The 22,169-nt window shown below is 39.9% G+C and overlaps 1 protein-coding gene across 1 annotated transcript in view; it reads left to right on the top strand.

Moving 5' to 3' along the window:
* Window positions 1-22,169, top strand: part of LOC114665409 (WD repeat-containing protein on Y chromosome) — a 76,063-nt gene that overhangs the window by 49,693 nt on the left and 4,201 nt on the right. The window contains exons 12-21 of the mRNA XM_028819962.2: window positions 538-702; window positions 1,682-1,831; window positions 4,497-4,681; window positions 10,890-10,982; window positions 12,423-12,562; window positions 13,095-13,240; window positions 14,130-14,347; window positions 15,914-16,068; window positions 20,537-20,646; window positions 22,006-22,152. Coding sequence (XP_028675795.2) covers window positions 538-702; window positions 1,682-1,831; window positions 4,497-4,681; window positions 10,890-10,982; window positions 12,423-12,562; window positions 13,095-13,240; window positions 14,130-14,347; window positions 15,914-16,068; window positions 20,537-20,646; window positions 22,006-22,152 — 1,509 coding nt within the window. The remainder of the gene's footprint in view (window positions 1-537; window positions 703-1,681; window positions 1,832-4,496; window positions 4,682-10,889; window positions 10,983-12,422; window positions 12,563-13,094; window positions 13,241-14,129; window positions 14,348-15,913; window positions 16,069-20,536; window positions 20,647-22,005; window positions 22,153-22,169) is intronic.

The raw sequence follows: 22,169 nt of genomic DNA, 5'->3' as shown, positions 1-22,169 counted from the left end.
GACAGTCCTTGCTGGACTCCCCTGTCAATCTGTACATGAGGTTTTGTATGTTGAGTGCATGTCACGATAATCACATATATGTGCATTTGTGTCAGAGTAGGCACATAGCCTGTGTGTGTAAATTGTCTACACGCTAGTGTGTGTGTTGGGTTTGTGTCCCTGAGTGTTTTGTGTCATGCTTGTGTATGCTAAAAGAAGCATGTGTCGGAAGAAGAATATGTGTGCCTGCATATGTGTGTTTCAGATTTGTGTCATCGTGCGAAAACGTCTGTGCACAGGTGTATGTCTATAAGTGTGTATATGTTTTCCAGGTGCTTGTTGTTGTCATTACTTTTGACTCTGTACACACTCACATACATATCTATATTTGTATACGTTTCTTAGCCAAATTTTCCAGTGTATGCATATATGCTTATCAAGGGTGTGTCTCTACACACACGCATTAGGTGTGTGACATTGCAAAGCATACTGCATGTTTGTGAGTAATCTGAAGGCAAGTGTGAGGGTCAGTCTCACTACATTTGCTCTTTGTCACAGGTTGTTACCACTTGTGAAGATTCATCTCTGGCTGTCTGGGATGTCGAGACGGGGGCAAAGTTTCTCCAGCTAAACAATGTCCATGGCAAGGAGGAAATAACATGTGTGAGCTTTGACGTTTCCCAAAGACACCTTATAACAGGGGCCTGGAATGGCACAATCAAGGTGAGAATTGTACTGTCATTGTTGTATTAGCTATCTTTGGGTTTTCCAGATCAGATGAAGGAGGACAATGGCTGAGCACCTCTGACATGGGAGCTCTGTCATAAGGGGACAGTGAATATGGACCCTTAAAAGGTTAAATGGAGAAATTCTACATTAGTTCGGTGTGCTGAATGTGCTAGTGTGTCACAAGAACTGTGCAATTAGAGGTCAAGATCTGGATGTTTCCTCCAAGGTGCATCAATAAAATCCAAATGAAGTATTCAGGACTAAATGCATTACAATAGTGAGGAAAACAGAACAAAGTAACAGGGTAGTGAATGCAAAAATATCAGCCGAGTCATTTGACTCAGTAGTCACTAAGTTGCTTTGTCATGTCACCCCGTTACATCTTAAATATATAAGCAAATCAACCAGTCAATCTTTCTTTGGTTTACAGAGTGTTTTTCACAAAGGGCACTTTAAAACATTTATTCAACCACATGGCCGTGCAATTCATTTTGGGCTGACGCTTCCATTTTATCCCAAGTTGTTAAGGAGGTCTTTGTTTTGACAAAGGTTGATTGTCATTAATGTTAATTTTGTGAATCATAGATTCAGCTTTGTCTATTTTTAGTCATCAAATATGTCACTTGCTTTATTGTGTAGTCCTTGACATCATGTGGTCTTGATGACGTTGGCAACAGTGTCATTGCTAGGCATGTGTTTTTGTGGCACTGTTATGTTTGACGTCACTATATATAATTTGTGAATTTCCCCTTGGGATTAATAAAGTATCTATCCATCTATCTATCTATTATAGTATCCCTATTTAAGATTGCAGTCTGGTACTCTTTGACTATTAGAGGAAATTCTCAGAAATCTCAAAACTTTGTTCAAAATAATTATATAGGGAAACCCAATGATATCCTTTTATGTGACCTGTAGCCTAGTACAGGGCAATGAATGCTTCTAGCACTCTAATCGAATATTGACCTTTCAGATCTGGAACATACAAAATGGCCACAGTTTGCACAAGCTGCAACCACTGGGTGAAGCAGAGGTAACAGGGCTCATCAGTTTTCAAGAGCATCGTTTGTTGGCCATAGGCTGGAACAAAAAGCTGGCACTATACAATATGGCCAACCCTGAGGTGAGTGAGTGTGACTGAAGCTTAAGAGGCTGGTTGACTTGGGGGTTGGCGAGGATGGCATCCTAGGCTTTCACCTGTGAAAACACGTGGCTCCTACTTTGAATTTAGATCTCCAGCAGTTTGACTGCAACTTTCAATCAGTTGGCAGAGGTATCTTAAAGCAGGTAGAGCAGTAGAGCAAAGTGGCCGACCAGAATGTTTCTTTGTGTTTGCTCTCATCCTTCAAGGTTGTGTAACAGCTAAATTACTAAAAATAACTTATTTTGCAGTCTTGACACATATTACAAGTAAACAGCTTCAAGCAGGGGATTCTGAAGTTCCCAGAAGTTTAGAAAATTGATTCCTGACCCAACTACCCATCCATCATCTTCTTTGCTCATTTTGGTGTCAGTTGCAGTCCAATTAGTCACAGTCCCTCCACAACCAATGACAGCAAACAATAGCACATCAGTTGATGCCAGTGTGGCATCACATGAGTTGGGACTGTGCTGTCTGTGAAAGCTGTTTGAGCCACCACAAGCCTATTAGGGCCATATTTATAACTTCATGACAGAATAAAGTGCTGTTAAAAAGTGAGTGTTTCATATAGTCTACTATCACATGTAGTTGCATTCTATTATCACTGTTATTTAATACTGCGGTGGGTTGGCACCCTGCCCGGGATTGCTTTCTGCCTTGTGCCCTGTGTTGGCTGGGATTGGCTCAAGCAGACCCCCGTGACCCTGTGTTCGGATTCAGCGGGTTGGAAAATGGATGGATGGATGGATGTTATTTAATATGACTCACTGATGCAAAAATATTTAATAAACAAAAATGTGATATCTGACTCTATGATGAAATAACATTAAATGCTCTAACATTCAAATCAGTTAACTAAGTCATCATAAGCACCCGAATGTTACACCATGAGGACACTTTCTAGCTATTTTTCACTTTTTTGTAATTTCTGGCCTTTGTATTTTTTGGCCTTTTGCAAACCCCTGCCATTTTTGCACTTTATAATAAATGTTTTTTTGTTATTTGTCCATTTGTAATTTCTAGCCGCATACCATTTTGGACTTTTGTAACTATTTTAGAATTCATTTAGAATTATAGTCATACTTGAGACATTGTATCCCTCCCAGTAACTATGGCAGAGATATTAAAGGCAAAAAAATAATGGTACAATAGAAAGGATAGATTTAACTTGCTCTTAAAGCTGTATTTGCTCCTACAACCAACAACTGAGGAAGTCTTTAGAACAGTGCAACTGTGGGATCTTTGACAATCACATGTCCAACTTCAGAGAAGCTGGAGGCATTGTCCTAGGTATGGACAGAAGATGTCTTCCATCCGTCCACAGGAAAATCTTCACTAAGTGACCCGAGTTGTATGCTATTTTATACCCTTAGAACAGTTTCTTTGTTCAAATTTAATCAATCAAATGAGAACACGTGCTGACCTTTCATCAATTTCCATTAAGGCATTATCTGTTAGTTTTTATGAACTCCTTACAGAGGATGCCTGCTTTATCTGTTAGCTTTTATGAACTCCTTACAGACAATGCCTGCTGACCAATCAGTACATCAGTATTAGCTTTCTCCATTAACCTTTATTAACTATTTAGAGTATATTTTCAGTTGACAACCTTACTTAAGCCTCCATTTACAATCTCCAGGTTACTGCCTTTGGCCATAATTAGTAAGTTATTATGTAATATGTAACCAGTCATATGTAAGCTAAACCTGTTTGCATTAAAATCAATTAGGCTCACAGAAAACAGGGACATCTGGTTACTTTAACCTTTGGGCACACTTAAGTTTCTTGAAAGTAAAGGTACTCCTGCTTGTGGTCTAGCAAGCATATTGCTAAAATATAATTACGTATGTGAAAAATCATGCTCAATGATCATAAAAACACATTCATTTTAAGTTAATTTTATGTATATGACCACCCATCTCATCCCAGATTGTCTTTAAGTCACTTGTAAGTTTTGGGATGGTGACTAGATTCCCTGTAGCACTTTGCTCAATGCAGGAACAAACCCAGTCCAATACAGGGCTCACTCACATGGGGTCAGTTTACAAGTGCCAATAAACTTAACTTGGGCATCTTTGGGAAATGGAAGGAAAACCCCACCAAGGCAGAGACAGAATTTCCGCCTGGTTTGTCTTATTGTGCACTACAGTGTCTACGTGTGGAGCCCAGGTCAGAGTGACACAGGGTATTAGTGGAGCTGACTAAATCTACAACCCAGGGCTTTACAGTCTAATCTCACAGCCACTAAAAAACCACGCTACCTGACAAATCCTAACTTAATATAGTACCTTTTATAGTAATAACGTCACATTCGCAAATCTGCCCAATGGTTCTCTTTTACAGTAATTTATTACCACATTATTTTCCACATCCAGTACTCTTGTTCACATAAATCTTTAATTTGTGCTCAGATAGCTGAAGTGATTTATTGAGGAGCTACAGATGGTGTCTGCTGGAAAGGTGCTATATAAAGTGTACACGGGACATCATTCCAAACACATAATGGTGGTTTATTTCATGTCCAGGGTGCTCCTCACTAATGAAGTGGCCCAATGACAAATGTGCGACTGGCAGCTCTCTCTTATAGCATTCATAAATTACTTGTCTAAAATCCAATCAATGCTAATAATATTGGTTCCCTTTACAGGATGTGCACATCATGGCAGACATTTCTTGGCTCGATGGTCAGCTTCACAAGGAGGACATCCTGGCAGTAGACTATTGCCCTTCATTAGGTCTTGTAGCAACAGGCAGCTTTGATGGGGAGATTATTGTGTGGAACTTGGAGAGACAGAGAGTGGTCTTTTACCTGAGAAAGAGTCCCAGCAGAAGGTGGGTGATATATGTGATATGTCAAAAGCGAGAAATCATGCCAGTTCAGACTTTCCTGTTTAACGTCCTCACATGGGCAGGCTGACTGCATTCCTGACAGCTTATCTAGCAACAAGGAATTCCGCCTGAAGTGAATAGGTGGGCTTCTGACATCTGAACTGCAATTGATGGGTTTCGTATTATATAGTGACAGACATGGCCCTGGCAAAGCCACCAAAGGTCACAGCAAAAAGTAATTCAAGGCATCACCCTGCTTTGACAGCATTTCCTTACCTCTTTGAGCTATAAAGAATACCCCTTGCTAAAATGAGAAAGTGGGCTCATATTAAAGAGTGTCGGGATCTCATTTTTTGCCTTGTGACATTATGAAAAAAAAAAAAATGCATTGTAGGAATGTTGGGTGTGAACTGTGGGAATCGCTTGAATAATTAGAACTCACCATGTCCTTCTCTCTTAATCCACATTATACTGTACTGGATATGCTGGTCCTTCATACCATTAGGTGACAGACATTATTTCTTCAAACTGTTCTTGATAAACAAATATTTCTCCTGAAGCATAATCTGAAAATCTATACTTCCATTTTTGTAAAGAAATCTATAGGTAAATATTGTGATTATATTTTGCCCTCAAGTTTAACTATGTAAAGCACTTGATGAGTTTCTTCATGAGAAATTCAAAATCAATTGCAGTGATTCAGAATGTCTAAACTTTTAAACAAGATTATAAATTACTCCATATAATCATATAGTGATAATAACTGGATAGGGCTGCACCTAGGACACTTGCTGGAATGTTTGTTTACAGCTAAGCAGTGATTTAAGATGGCATTTACTGATATTTCAGTGAGTCAATTGGCCAGATTGTACTTTAATTAAACATCAGTCTGCCTGCTAGCTAGTCAAACAACTAATCAACCAATCAGAATTCATAAGGAAGCTGTCAATCAGCCAGTCAGTGATTTAATTAAATATCAGTCTGCCAGCCAGCCAGCCAGCCAATCAAACAGATAATCAACCAATTAGAATTCAGAAGGCAGCTGCCAATCACCCAGGTAGTGATTTATTTAAATATCAGTCTGCCAGCCAACCAAACAACTAATCATCCAATTAGAATTCAGGAGGCTGTAAATCAATCACTCAGATTTGACGCATCATTCAGTCACGCAATCATTTATCAAATAATCAGTCTGTAGTTTAGATTGTCTTTTGACAATCAAATAATCAATCAGTCCATCAATCAAAGAATGAGCCTCTTAATCAATTCATTAATCAGTAACAATTGTATTTGAAAGTGTAAATTAGATTTTGTTGTTTTTTTATACTTGTATGACTAGCAACTAGTGAATCTACCTTGGGCCCCCAAGTGCACACGCTGTGCTCAGTTCATTTTATGCATTTTAAATGGGCTCAGCCTTTCTGTGCTTCCTACTCACTGGCCTGGTTTGATGACTGCTGATGAAGCAATGCAGGTCTGCTCCAGTTTCTTCATTCTGACCTCGCTGCCGCCACTCTGAGTCTTTACGTCTAATTGAGGGATGCAATGGCCTTTGGTTATAACAGTGTTTAGTCGTGTGAGGACTGCTTACAGTGCACTTCTGTAGACAAAAACACACTAATGCCTATAATCAAAATGCAAGAGCAGTTCAGCTTGATTGGGCTTCTAATTGCATGTTTGTTATCTGAGCATTCTGCTGGAGCTGTCTCTTCTTGACATTTTGTTACAAAAGGTGAGCTTTAATTTCACCACTGTTATCTCTCAAAATAGTGTTGGACAAGTCATACAATACCCGAGCAGTCAATTTATTTTTATGTATGTAGTACTTTTCACAAATAGCAATTCACTGACACAGTGCTTAAGTGTTGTTGCCTTACACCCATTATGGACCTGGGTTTGATTGCTGGCCTAGCCCCTGCCTATGCAGACTTTGCACCTGTGGCTGTGTGGGTTTGCACTGGTTATTCCAGACATGTGCATGTAGTTTAATTGAAGACTTGGCTATGTGTGGGTGCAAGTGTGGTTGTGGGCAGTTGTCCCTTTCAGGGTTGGCTTGCTTTTCAAACATTGCTCCTGGCATGGTTTTCTGGCAACCCATAACCTGTTCAGAGTTTGTGTCATCACAAGGCTCTTACTCTACTAGCTTGAAAATCAAGGGATGGGGATATTGTGTATGTAGCCTCACTCTAAGGCAATATCATTGATACATTACAAACCTTACGTTCACTGAGCCATCTTTGTGTTCGTGGATAAGAAAGAAAGAAAGAAAGAAAGAAAGAAAGAAAGAAAGAAAGAAAGAAAGAAAGAAAGAAAGAAAGAAAGAAAGAAAGGATTTGACCTGAAGAGAGAAAGTCAATTAATATCCATTCACCTTTGTGCATAAATTAAAGTGGCAAATTTATTGGATTCCTCATTGATTGAGAAAACTAATAGCATGCGGGGTTACATGGTGCTCATGCGGTGTTTAGTATAAACCAAGGGAGGTTTTTATAAGCTATAAGGCAAATAGATGATGCTTCATCTAAAATATTACATGTAGTTGTGGTATCTGTATTGTAAAAAGATACAAAAACACTAGCAAAGGTCCGGAGAAGAGGAACTGGACTGAATTCTGGATTGTGAGCTATAAGTAAAATTGTTTGCTTAGACTGATAGATTCAACTGCTTCCAGAGGACTAAATAGATACAGTAGATAGACCTGAAAGGCACTATATAATAGATATAGCAGATAACTAGATATGAAAGATAATGTACAATAGATGCAGTAACAAAAAGTTATTTCCAGGATTTTCTTCACTCACAAAATACTAGATGTGTGATTTACATTAGTAAGGAGGGAATCAAATCATAGCAAGTTTTTCAGTTGCCAAAACCGCTCATACACATTAGCTGTAGCCTCTTTTTATGTATGGTGTACAAACTATTGTTGGAATTTACTGGTTGTTCAGGATATATGATAAATTTATTTTCAGATTTTTTAGGTCAGGTAAATCAAACCAGAGGGTGGTGACATGTTGCACGTTGATTAGTACATGCAAGTAAGAACTGCACCCAACTCTAATCACCCTATCTACTCTCTATATAAAAAATCCTAATCCTAAAAGTGCAACAATTTTCTGCAACGATTTTATGTCACGCTTTAAATCGGGCTTATTTTAAAACCTACATATATACAGTATGTTTGGTATCACTCTTTTTATAATTTATCAAACTTTAATGTGATATTGTTAGATTTTGAGATTCTTATTCTGTTTTTAAATTATAAACTAAAAAATATCAAGAACTCATATCCCGCGAGACGAGACTTTGTGCAGAAAGATTTAACCATGCCCAGGGCCGAAAACAAAAGACAAAAGAGTAGGACAGTTGCTGTAGAGGCTTTTAAATGTTCGAAGCACCGTGCAAGATGCAGATCACGCAGCACAGCAGCAGTAGCAATCCAGCAGCTGATCGAGCAAAGAGGAGGGTAAAAAAAAAAAAAAAATCTGTATTTGTTTCCCATTGTATCACCGTTTAAGAGGGGGTTTCAGAGGAGTGTCTGCGTCTTCTTGCGGCAGAGACGCAAAGTGGCTGGCGTGTAGCAGGGGGGAACCACCTTGTAATCCTATAAGGCACCTAGCTCTATCCTCAGAACCTCTTAATCGAGTTGGAGTTACAAGGCAGAGGGGGCTACAGAAAATAATAACCACACACTGACAAAAGCATATTACTCCGTCAAGAAATACGGGGGCAAACTGAACCTGGAGAAAAAAACCCATGCAGACTCAGGGAGAACATCCAGACTCCACACAGTGAGTGACTGGATCAAGATTTAATCCCGTGGGTCTGAAGGTGTTAGAGAGCTTGTTGAACCTCTGCACCATCCTGATACCAACAAACTGTGTAAAGATAAACTTTCACTCCCAATTGTTGACTAATTGGCCTAAGTCCATTCTGCAGTGCCAAAATGCTGACTCTGGCAACATGCTGTGTACCAGCACATTTATTATCAAGTGATTATGCCAAAATTCAAATTTAGGACATATTTTTAACAAATCCTTTTTTTAGCAATTTTAAATTTTAACACAGGATATAAGGCAGCTTCACATAGCTGTGTCCCATTGCCATAAAAGGGGAGCACCCTCCTGGCAGCTCTCCATTCCCCAGAAAAAGCCACAAAGTGGAGGACATCCAAACAGAGAATGTTTATTCTCTTTTGAATATTTAAGGGCAGGTCACATACAAGTGTCGCTCGAAGTGCAGGCAGCCAAACATAGAAATGAAGCCCATTTGTCCTCACAGGCCTGCTTTCAGAAGTCATTGCCCTGTCTGTTGAGTTACCCACACTGAAGCCCTCTTTTCACATTTACCGACTCTGTTCAACTTTTTCCTCACACTCTACTTCCCACCAGTTTTATAGCATTTCATGGTGGTGTCATCTAGTAGCGACAGAAACAAATAAGGTGATGAAGATCTTGAAAATAACAGCAAATAAAATTGTGGTTAGGGGACAGGCAGGTTTCAAAGAAACCAGAAGATAGAAAAAGGCATGACTGACAAAACAGAAATGAGATTCAAAAACTTAGGTCTTTTTACAAAGATTTCGTACCCTAACTGTAGCACATGTGAACACCAATAGAAGCCCAAGGCCAAGCCATATGACCAGGAAACAAGAGAAATAGAATTACCAAAGAGGAGGGGCTTCATGATCAAAGATAGGCAAAAGGTCAAAAAAGAAAAGAAAAAACAAAATGTCAGGGCCAAAGCTCAGAAGACCAAATTTACTCAAAATTTAATTTCAAAAGTTGTAAAGTTACCTAGAATCTGTCCTCCCTAAGTAGCACTATTTTGTTTTTTATTTCATGTTTTATCAAATGTTCAGATAAAGTAACTCAGCATGCCACCATCTTACATAGGCAGGGAAGAATGATTCACTATGTCAAATGGCTCTCCAAATCGCTTGACTGGCAATGGGCATAGCAACAGTACATGACATGGCCACTGCTGTGCAAAACGTCAAAAAATGTAAAAGCTGCAGTCACAAAGCAATTTCACCAGCAAGACATTAAAAAAAATAAACAAATATTCAAAGAATGGAATACATACATTTCTTAGTTACATTTACAAAGATTCATAATAGTAACTATTAAAAAACTCTTTATCCAAACTAACTATTTTCAGGACAGATTTGAGATGAAAATAAGAATTGTCCAAATTTGGATACCTTCATTAATGCTTTACCATCATTTATAATGATCATTCAATCATGTCACCCATCACAAAACTAGTGATCACGTTGGTGGCAACACACATACTCGTTATAAGCAACATGAGCACAAAATTGTGGTGCCAAGCTAAGGATCTGTTCCAAAATGTTTGTGTATTCAGCACCTCAACTCTGTTCAGTTTGGTTCATTATCGCTGACCCCTGTCAAGTCAGCATACAACCTTGGGGTGGTGATCGATGTACAGCTGTCCTTCAAAGACAGTTGCTACAGGTTCTCGGTCCTGCAGATTCACTCTATACAATATCTGCATAGATCTGACCGAGTATGTAGCACAACTTCTCATTCAGGCTTTGGTCTTATAATGTATGGACTATTGCAACTCTCCTGGCAGGAGTACCGGCATGTGTCACCAAGCCACTACAGATGACTCAAAATGCAGAGGCGTGTCTGGTGTTCAAGTACAGAATCCAGTGAAATTCTTATTTGCTTGTGTTAATCAACACGTTTCCACATTTGGCATCATCATTAGTGAGTATAACCACTTTACACAGAAATTTTTGTTATCCTTAACTGAAAGATCTCAGAACATATTTTTCATTTGCAGACAAACAGAACAATAAACAATATAATTATAACCAGTGTGTGAAATTCTCCATGGTAATTAGGAGATCCCATTAACATGTCATTGTTGGATGAATGACGTTTCGTGGCATCTTCCATTGTGAAAGGCACTGAGCTAAAATAATTTGATTTGAAAGGAATTTCCTTACCCATAAAGCGAAGATCTATTTTTAAACACCCTTCTGCTGTTTCATCCTAGCTGTGTGGTAGCTAACATTTTGGCATGGTAGTCACTGTGCCTTCTTGCTGATATAAAAAGAATTGTGAATTAATTGGCATTACATTAATAATAAGAAGCAGCTGTGGGATGAAGGAAAATAATTAATTTAAAGGAATGCCTTTCGGTCCATTGGCCTAATAATTTGCTTTCATTTGTTTTACAGGCCTACCACCGCCCGCTCAGCAAAAAAAGGACAATCTGCTTGCAGATCAAGATGCAGCTCCAAGGCCAACAGCACACATTCTGGACACAATGAGTAAGTAAGGCTCGTCTGGTTGGGTCAGACTAAATCCTAAGTGTTAATAATAGCCACCGTTCTACTTTAGTCAAACTGAGATCAGCCTTGTAATAATTGTGGTAATCATTTAATCAATCAATCACATAAAGTAACAGTGCAGTACTTCTATTCATTCAGGGCACCTCTAGGCGAGCCCACATCCTGGACAGCATGCCAACACATTGCTCTCTTCCCCTTAGTTTATGCATTGCACCAGATTGCTCTAGATGCAGCCATTTTTGGAACATATTTTGCAAAGCCTGTACTTTTTATAGTGTCTTTCATTCCTCACCACTTCAGACTTGCTACTCAATTGGCAGTTGGGGAATTTGCGTTGCTGGACTTTGTGAACTTTCCTGACAGCCACAGATTTTGAAGTCTTGTGTGTTGGGAGCTCACATTCCTTGATTCAATAGGGAGAGCTTTTCCCCCCCAAGTCTATGAGCAGAATCAATCACTCCATCAGTCAATCAATCACAGGAGTTAATAGGCCTTGAGTTTTTGTTAAGTTCAATGTTAAAATATTTTCAAAATAATAGTGGTACTAAAGTGGGTAATCTATGCATATTATCCACTCATGCAAAGTGCCACAAGACAAGCTCACGTCCTGGGCAGGATGCCACCATATTGCTATATTCCCTTTGGTTTGTCAGCTGTGACGGTGTTACAATGAGCCGTTAATCTGAATGTCAAAAAGGCTAAAGAAATGATCTTTGACTTTGAGGGGCAGAAATCTGAAAGTTCACACATCACTGTTCTAGGCAGAAGTAGTGACTGAACATAAATACTTAGGAACTATCCTAGATAATAATCTTAACTGGAATAGTTATATAAAAATATACACTCTAAATGCAATTAGTGCATATTTCTCCTCTGTAAACTCTAGACTATTTAAATTGGATATGGACCTCATGTTGTCCTTTATTGCAGTATGATCCAGTCTGTCATCACTTTCAGCTGCATTGCCTCGTAATATTAAAAATGCTCCAGCAGATTACCTAACATGCAGCTAAAGCTCTTGGGGATGATGTAGATGATTTGGTAAGTGTGTGTCTTAGGGAAGCGTTAAAACAACTGATGACAGACACCCATTACATGCACAACTTAACCTCAGCAAATCAGCGAGGACGGTCTCCCACAAATTGTTCTTGAAGTCCCTTTCTTGTCAGTGCCATGTAGTTTTGTAATAAGGAATATAGGAGATGATAAAATTCTAGGACTGAAGAGTTTTTCATATGCATCATGTAAGTGTTTTGGGGAAAAACATACTATCAAACTGCTAGAAGCACTTGACAAAAAATTTGTTTTAAAATGATGTAAATACATTTGATATTTTGATCTGTCATTGGATGCAACTGAGAAGGCAAATGTAATGTTTTTGCGTGTAAACATGAGTAAATGAAAACCTTTCTTCCTCAGCTCTCCAGCTCCTGTAGATAAGCTCCTCTTTCTCCAGCACCGTGCCACCAGTAAGACCTGGATCAGCAAATCCATTCTTGTCAGCTCTGAGGCTGGTGAACTTCACTGGTGGAGCTTGTCAGGATCAAGACACAGCAACAGTAAGGCTGTACAATTAAGCCTAATTCACAGACAGCAGTAAACCAGATAACACACTTCACTGCATATTGGGCATTTCTATACTGAATTGCCAGTTTCTTAGGCTCACCTGTCTAGCAGCCTCCTTTGGCTTTCAGAACAGCATAAATTCATCTGACCGTGAGCTCTCCATGATGTTGTTGTATTGAAAAGTTGCTGCGAAAAACTCTCCCCACCTCATCCCAAAGATGCATGACACACTTAAGATCCAGGAAGAAGGGAAAGCAAACTCGGACACGTCTAGCATCAACTGTCCTGTCCTGTTCAAAGTCACCTAAGGTCACTTCTTTTGCGCCCGTTACAAAACTCAATTAAATCTGAATCATGGAATGTAGGATGTGTACCTAATAAACTGGCAACTCTGTGTATATAGTGCCTTTAAAAGCTTGCACCATCACATGGCACTTCACAATGTAAATATGTTGAAAACATTAAACATCAATGCTCAATTGATTCTGTTTTTTGGGTTTGTTTTGTGTCTCCCAATTATTTTAGGCTACTTCTATGCACCAGCAGAGCCTGAGGAGTCGGTCCTCACTCTCTCGACTGATGAGCTGAACAGATATCTTGTATCAGGGGATACAGCCGGCACAATAAGAGTGTGGAATATTACAGATTATGGACTCCAGATAATCGACCAGGTGAGAGTCATGATGTTGCAGCAGGTACCATGGTTACTTTGCTGCCCCTGGACCAGAGGTTGATTCCTAGATGCTGTGACTTCCATGTGGGATCTGAACGTTCTACCCAAGAACAGCTGTAAGCTTAACTACTGCTCCTTAAATTGGTGTGGGTGATTTGTTTTGGACTGGCACCTAGCACTGCTATGTCTTTTTTGTAATTCAGAGGCCAAAAATGTGCAGAGTACTCCAAGTGAGGCCTCACTAGTGCATTATTAACTTAAGCATAACCTCTCTCGTCTTGTATTCTATACATTGTGCTATATAACCCACCCTTTCTGTTAGCCGTTTCAATGGCTTCTGAACACTGTCCTAATGTTGATACTTCATAAAAACTGCCGGTGTATATGTTTTCAGCTGCAAAGCCCAGTCCTGGACTAAAGATGTACTCTTGCACAATGTACATATTGTTTGGTCTCCATTAGGTTTCATCAAGTACATGATACGGTATACTTTATAATTATTGGGTAAACCTTCAGAAACTCTGTGAATCTTTATTTCCCATGTAGTTCTGAGGAGAGAAGACTCCCTTATCCTATGAGACCTGAAATCCTTCCTTTCCAGGCTCCACTTCCTCATAAGAGGTTTCATTTCCTTAACCAATCAGGGCAGCACATCCTCTTCAATCCAGGCTCCATTTCCCCATGTTTTCCCAGCACATTACTTGGTCACTTATTCCATGCGTCTCTGGTTCTCCATTTGAAAAAAAACATTCTAGCGTTTCTGTGAATCTAGTTCAGTTTATCCTGAACTAGTTACAAGTGCTACTGAAAATGAATTCATGGGTGGATACCAGAATACATACTACCAGTAATGTTAACTCTGGTTTTTATGTTGCCATCATCAACAGAAATCTTCTCTGGACCCCCCACTGCTGTTCAGCTGGAAGGCTCATTTGGGCACCATCGTCAGTGCACAGCACTTCTCCCTTCATTCACAGTCTTTTATTATGAGTGCATCAGCTGACCAAACAGCAAGAATCTGGACTTTGGGTGGCAAGTTTGTGGGGACCTTTGGACAGGAGAAGAGGTGGAATCTCGAAAACCCTTCAACGTACCAACACCCCCGGTAACTAGTGATAAAAGCTGTATTTGGGCAGCAACGCATGGTGCACTAAAAAGAATGGTTTACAGGTTTCTCCCTTTCTGTATGGTCACTCAGACAGGAATGTTGCCTATTAAAGTTGTGTGTGTGACTTTAGATGGCTAAGCAATCTATTCCTTTAGCCACACATCTTGGGAACTTGGGAAAGGATTAACCAACAGTCTGGGTTGTTCTTCCTCTTGCTCCATTGCCAGCTTTTTTCTTGTTATCAGAGAGGCACTCATTCCCAAAATATAGTGCTTCCTGATGAATCTCCTGGCATACGCAGGGAAATTCTGTAGTTACTGTCTCCCAGCTAATGATGTATTCAAATCCTTCAACTGCTTACTCTGCTCACCTTAGATTCTCTGACCTCAGGTTAACTGAAAACAGAGAACTTATCTGGGGAATTGGGCATCCTGGTATCTATTCAGTGGAGTTCATTCTCTACGCTTATGGCTTCAATTCTGCTTGCCTTTGCTTTGGTGAAGATGCTAGAATTGTTGAAGCGAACACCCAAAAGTCCATTTGTACATCATCTTTCTGAACCGCCTCTTTAATTTCTCCATATAGAGTATAGCAGTAAATATAATATATATAATTCCCAGCTTTGAGCTTCTGACAGATTTAACAGTTTTTTGGTATGATGCCTGTGTGTCCGTCATTCCATTAGTAACTCAAGAAATTCTAATGTCTGGTGCATTTGGAGGTGTCACAGAGCACAGCTTACTTTGAGACACTGAACTAAGGGCATTCAGAATCTTGTGATGTTTACAGAACCATCTTACTGAAGCCGCAGACAACTTTCCAGCAGATTTATTTATAAAGAGCTGCTGAAGGGCCATAAACCCGTTAAATTAAAACAGCTGAAGTTCAGTGATGCTGGCAGCCATGGCCTGTCTGTCTGTTGCTAGTGGCCACTTGTCTAGAAATGCATTGCGCTTGGGGCCAAATAGGATCAGCAGATTCCAAAGGCGGTCCCTAACCGTTTGAGGACGCTTGATCCACAGCACCTTCTTTTGTACTTTTGGCTGCCCTTTGACTTTCTGGTTTAATCCCAACGTTCCCGGGAGGCATCCATCTCGGTTTTCTTTAATTACATGCTGGAGCCCATCCTAGCAGCATGAGGCACATTGATGGAACTAAATTTAAGCAGGATACCTGTCTGGCATAGGTGGCACACTCTTGCACTCATCCACACTGAGCCAAATTTTGAGCTACTTATTAATGGGATGTGGAGGAAGACTGATGTACCCGGAGGTAACACAAGCAAACATGGGGTGAAAACAAACAGGGGCGAGGTTGGTAATGGAACTCAGGTCTCTAGATATGTGCTCACTAGGCAATCCATTATGAAACATGATTAGTCAGGTTTAGGGTCATAGAAGCTAGACACTGTTTCAGAAACAAGGCATGAGCCAACCCTGAACAGGCCACCAGCCCTGAGAGTTGGTATTTTCAAATTGTACAGCAAGGGATTTATGAACCTTAACTCAAAGCAAAGAAATACAAATGGTGACCAAACCTTTTCACTATTTCTGTTGTGCTTAGGAACCCTTGGGGACAGGTGAACAAAGTGGAAACAAAGCAGAATGGGGCCCCAGTGCAAACAGACCTGGGTACTGAAGAATCACCAGCCCAAAGCAGCAAGGACAAAAGCCATAGGTATGACGCTGCCAGCTTAGGTCAAGAATTCACGATTAAAGGTAAGAGAGCATCTCCAACTGAATAAGTGTGTCATCCCGGGCAGCAGAAACCAAAAAAGGTGCACGACTAAAAACAGTGTCCGAGTCCAGATTGACACAGTTGGCGACGTGGCAGCATAAACACCCCCCGCCCCCTAATCACAATGTTGTGGCGTCTCCTAAAGAAAATATCACTAAGGGTACACAGTCAGCCAGCGCCCTCAGCATTGTTAGCTCTTACAATAGATGAAATCCAAGAAGGCGCATGACTGCTAGTTCCTTATTGACAGCAGGTGTAACTTTTCACTCTTCCGTATGAACTTGAATAAATGGGAATAGAATTGCAAGTCCTGAATACATTTAGATTTGATTCATCTGTCAGGTGTGCATGGCAGATGGTAAGGTAGGTTGGACTCACAACTCTTGAACCTCAGGAGTGTTGATTCAGCATGATCCCCAAACCCCCTTTTAGGATGAATTCCTCCCACAGACTCAAAGTCATGCCATCACATTGGCATCTAAAAATTTTAGATTTGAAATGGATTAGCATCCTTTTTAGGTGTGTTTCTGCTCTGTGCTCTTAACTGCTGGGGCAGTCTCAGATTATGTTATTGGAGAGATGGTTCTGATCCTTTTGCCACATTCCTATCAGTAAATAGCATCTCAGGATTATAATTAGCAGTAGGACAGCAGTAGTGGACAGTACTGTTGCCTCAAGCTTCCAGTTCAGATTTGATCTTAATCACTTCTTACACTATATGGAGTGTGCACATCTTTCCAGTACCCATGAGGGTGTTCTCTGGGTACTCTGGTCTTCTTCCCACATCTAAAGATGTATGTTACTGTCAAGTAGTGAGTGCATAAGCATGTGTGAGTGGACCCTGCTATCAACTGGCACCCAGTATAGGTCTTGAAATTTGTTTGCCAGATGGGGAGGCTCACCCATCAGAGCTCCTATCTAGTACCACAAATAAGCACATAAACCACCAACCCCATTTCCAGTTTCTCTCACTCTTTTTCCTGGATGCTTCACTGCCAAACTCAAACTGCTGGCACATTGTCACGAAGTGGCTTTCAAATTTCACTCTGGTTATGTCCCGGACAATCCCTGGAATCATTTCAGAGGTCAGAAATGCACTTTGAAAACCTTAGGGTCTTCTCTCCAGAGTTCACTCTGGTGGCCTGCTTCTCTGAATCTCAATATATGGTTTAATACCAGGCACTCTTGGTAGTTCCCTGACTGCCTGTCCTCCATAATATAGACCAGTGGCATGTGTATTGCCTCCAGGATACTGCCACCAATCAGACTGGAGGAAATGTTGTATCCTATTGGTCACTCCCCATGACATTACCTTTCAAAATAACCACTTAATGAGGGCACTGGATGTGAATATATCACAATGCTCCTTTTCTTTTGGTATGACTAATCCTTTTCAAGGCATTGCCACCAAGAGCACCTTGAGATGCCCTGAGGTATCTTCTGCTTGTGATTTGTTTAGCTGCCTGGCACCCTGTTACATTGAATGTCTTTGCAGAACTGCCACCAGGTTGGTTTTGGAATCCGCAGTCCTTTAATGATGAAAGCCAGTTCACAAAATGTCTTTCATTTCTTTATTTATGATGGTAGAAGCTGTATTTGGAACTATATAAATGATAAACTAATTGTAAATATGCTTTAAGATTGCTTGTTTTAAAATGAATGATATAAAATGAAACCTAATTTTAACTCACGGTGATAAGGAGGCGCAGAAGTGATGCTGCTATCTCTCTGTTCTGTGAACTTGTGTTCAGTTCTTAACACTGTTTGATTCATGGTTGTAAGTTCTCTCTGAGAAGTGTTTTTCTCCCACAACAACAAAACAATCATATCAGTTAATGTGGCAACTCTAAATGAACACTTATACCCTGTGTTGGCCTAGTTTCTCATATAGGATTCATCTCTACCTTGTGGCTGACCCTGTTGGGATAGGCCATGACTACCTGTGTGACTTAGTTCAGGTACAGTAGGTGCTATGAGGTGTTATCAGCTCACTGCTACTCACTAGTCACAAATTCATGACCTTAGGTTTACAAAGAAGTACTTGCATCCCCCCCCCCCCCCCCCCCCCCCCAAACCAAAAGAGAACTCCTTTCACTGTATCGATGGTACAGCTTCTCAGCTGCAAGCAGGGCACTTCCATGTGTGCAACATCAAGGTGAGCTTTCTCTCTTCACCCCATGAAATGTTTTTGTCTTTCTTTTTTTAATATATGTGAACATATCAAGATTTGATCTTTATTTAAACTGTATCTTTAGCTAAATGTCATTAATTGTAAAAAATAAATAAATAAATAAATTAAAATTTGACTTGGCAATCGTTCATTCCATGAAAAATGAACAGATAAGCCATTTTCCTCTGCGGAAAATTAAGTACACCCTTGCCTCTAATAGCTAGTATTTTCCCCTCAAGTAGGATTTCCTACAACTGCCTAGTTGTCTCTGAGATGAGCAGGGAGAAAGTGTTTCCCACTACCCCATACAGAATTCTTGCAGCTGTGCGACATTTCAAGGATGTCCTGCATGCAAAGCCCATGTCAAATCCAGCCACAGTATCTCGATGAGATTTAAATTCAGGCTTTGACTTTGCCATTCTAGAAGCCTCTATTTCCTTCTGTTCAGTTTACTGGTAAATTTAGGGTCATTATCATGTTGCAAAGTCTTCTGACAGATGGTCTCACATTATCAGGTACAATGAAGAATCCTTAGTAGATTATGTGGTGGTAAGCTGTCTAGGCCCTAATATAGCCAAGTAACTCCAAAATAAAGCCACCATGCTTTACAGCCTTTATCGGGTTCCTCTAGTCAAATGGTGTCTTTCGTTTTTGCCATCCATGTCATCTTGTGCTATGGCCAAATACTATAACTGTCTGACTTTTCTGACCAGAGTACACTATTGTTTTGACGTTCTTTCTGGACTACAAAGATTTCTTCTTGGCACATCTCCCATGTACATTTAATTTGTGCAGCCTCTTTTTAATTTTACATCAACAGTAGCAAGAGCCACCTGTAGACCCCATAATGAAATTCTGGGGAACAAAGACTTCTTTCAGCACCCTGCATTCTGATCTCAGGCTGAACCTGCTGGGTTGGATGGGGCTGGATAAGTTGTTTGAAATGTTCTCCACTTGAAGATGATCTCACAGACAATTGAATTGTTCATTTCCAATTGCTTGGAGAACTTTTTAAATCCCTTCCCAGACTCATAGTCATCTATAACCTTCTTTCTGAAGGCCTCAGGGTGCTCTTGGCACTGTAATAACACACACTTCAACAACAAACAATAAACCAAATTACGGTAAATATCTCAGGTTTATATGACAGAGGTTCAGAAAAATCCTCTCTAATTATATTGTAATCTTTTGCTCCTGATACTAATTTGAATTATTTGAGGTAATAATAAAAGTAGGGGTGCACTTAATCTTTCCACATATCAAATTTGTATTAATGTTTTATATTATGTAATGGACTACAAAATGTAAATGTAGCATGATGTACATTATATTTAGTCATCTTTATCTATAGATACTATTTAAATGAAGATGGATGAAATGGATGGTTAGATTTTCACATTTGTATGCCCAAGACTGATGCCCCATCCTGATTTGATTCCTGCCTTATTGTCCAGTGCTGCATTTAGACTCCTGTCTACCATAACAATATAATTGGATACAGGTTCTTAAAATAGATGAGTATATTAAATGAACTGATAGATACCACCTACAATGTGTTCAGTTGGAAATGAGCTATATAACCATCCATTGTCTATACCTGTGTTATCTAATTCACAGTTGCAGGGACCAGAGCGTATTTATCATGCTGTTGTAGAGTGGCAACATGTTGTATGTTTAAGAGATATTCATCTAACCATTTCACTACACTCTGCACACATATTAATAGCAGCTTGACGTTCAGGACAGGTACCAGGTCTTGCTTGGAAATCTATATAAAAGTAAATTGATTTCATGACACTCTTTAGCATTGTCCTGGTACTTAACCCTTAGCGTTAGAGTCTTAGTCTTAGTGTACTAAATGGTTTATTTTTGCAGACACTTCTTCCAAAAGATGATTGGATATAATTAAAAATGAGCAAGCAAATCATAAATATGTGAGAAACAGTAGGCATCTAGGAAGATGCTGTGTGATTCATAAAGCATAATATTCTGGTTTACGTTTGTTGGGAAGCCCCTCCCGTTCTCCCACATCCATAATTGCACAAAGCTTCCTTTTGTTTTGCAACTTTGGCGTCTCCCTCACCGAGTTCTTACCATGAGGATGAAGGCTTACCATGCAATGCTTTCAGGCTCAGACATGCTATTTCAGTAAGCCGAGGTCCACTCACGCACCTTTGTTGGTAGGAGCTTGTGAAAATTTGTTTTATTACTTTTCCTTTTCCCTCCACTTTCTTTAATACACTTTCAAAATTTTTGGACAGCTCCCATTTGTTTTCCAGAGCTAAGGGATGCAAGCTGTTATGTGTCAACATCCAGATCATTGTCGGAGCACGGCTGCAAGGCAATACCCAGTCAAACCCTTCCCAGTGTGAGCATTCATCAATGTAAGGTGAGCATAAGGTGGTTAGGAGCTGTTTGAAGTATTGTGAGGGGCAGAGGGGATCGGAAACCTTTTTATTTTAAGAAACCCTTAACAATTGTAAAGTATTGGCAATGCTACTGAGTCACAGATGACCAACAATCAAGGCATCCTGTTTATGGATGTACAGGAAGGCTTTGATGGTTCACATTAGCTGAAAACTTTACTGAGTTCTTTGAGGGTTGCACTTATACTCCTTCAAGAGCTGGAATTAAGCAGCAGCCTGACACAGCAATCATGAGCTCTTAGTCATGGACAGCTGCTACTGCTCCTGGACTGCATTCTGGAGATATTACCGTCAGCCTTATATTGTGCTAACGGCTACTCCAAGAAAGAACATGACTGTGTTTCAGATCACTTAGTAGGGCCTTATGCACAGAGACAACTAGAAAACGTGTTGCTCCATGTGAAGGGTGCCCTGCTGAACCTTTGCAGTCTGCAAACCACTTCTCCATTAGGCCAACTGATACAATAAATATCTAGTTTGCCATAGAGAGAAGCATGTTCATTGAAGACAGCTGCTATATACATTAAAGGCACACAAGTTAAAACACCAGGGATAAGCGAAGCAGGGACTTTCCAGAAGCATAACAGCTGGAATTTTCCAGTAAGCTGACTTACTCTTTAACATACTTAGGAGGGGTTATGACTACTTGAGAAACCAATGTGGCCGCCTGTCTACTCACGACCAATAGACAGATAATAAACAAGTGTTTAGTCAGATTTGTGTGTGGTTTCTAGAAAATGTATTCTACTTTGCTTGGTGGACTTTCAAAACAAAGAATTATTGCAGTAGGCATTTCCTATAAAACTCAAAGCTCTTCTATGGATTGAGAAGCCATTCCTTATAATTGTGGCTTTAGGAAAGTGCTTTCTCTGAGAAACAAGACACAGATAGATGTAAGAGATTCCACTTTAACATCACACTGTTCCATGGGATTCCTTCATTTTTTTTTTATTTTTTTTTTTTAATTTTTTGAAATGAAAGCCAGGATTAATAATCATATCCTTTCTTTGCTGCTATACTTTCTATGTCTTAAAAGCCGCCGCTCTTAAATAACACTTTCACAAGGGTTGTATGTAGTTTTCTGGATATCTATATGATTATCAATTCCTTTATCCCTCTATTAGACCCACTTATTCCAGTTTAGGGTTGCTGGAGCATTTTTATGCAAGGCATAGTTCACGATAAGTAGTGGCACCAGTTTGAATATGCTAAGCTACTGAAAACAAAGCCATGTCGTAAGACATGTGCTTACTGATACATTTTAGCATTAATTTATCAGGCCGAAAACAAGGCTCTCCCTTTGACCTGTTATTGTCCTGCAGAGCTCTTTTGATGCATTGTTTGAAGAAGACCCGATGAAGAAAATATGTAATCGCCAGGCAAGACGGAGTATGTTTGGGAGAATTAATGCTCAGAAACTTTGCCGATTTGGAGGAGTGTGTACCCCTTTTCAAGTTCTGGCAACTCCGGTGAGTAAAGACTGAAG

Source organism: Erpetoichthys calabaricus, chromosome 14 (assembly GCF_900747795.2).
Source record: "Erpetoichthys calabaricus chromosome 14, fErpCal1.3, whole genome shotgun sequence".
In the NCBI taxonomy this organism is placed as follows: Eukaryota; Metazoa; Chordata; class Cladistia; order Polypteriformes; family Polypteridae; genus Erpetoichthys; species Erpetoichthys calabaricus.
This window is presented reverse-complemented; position numbering and strand designations above follow the sequence as displayed.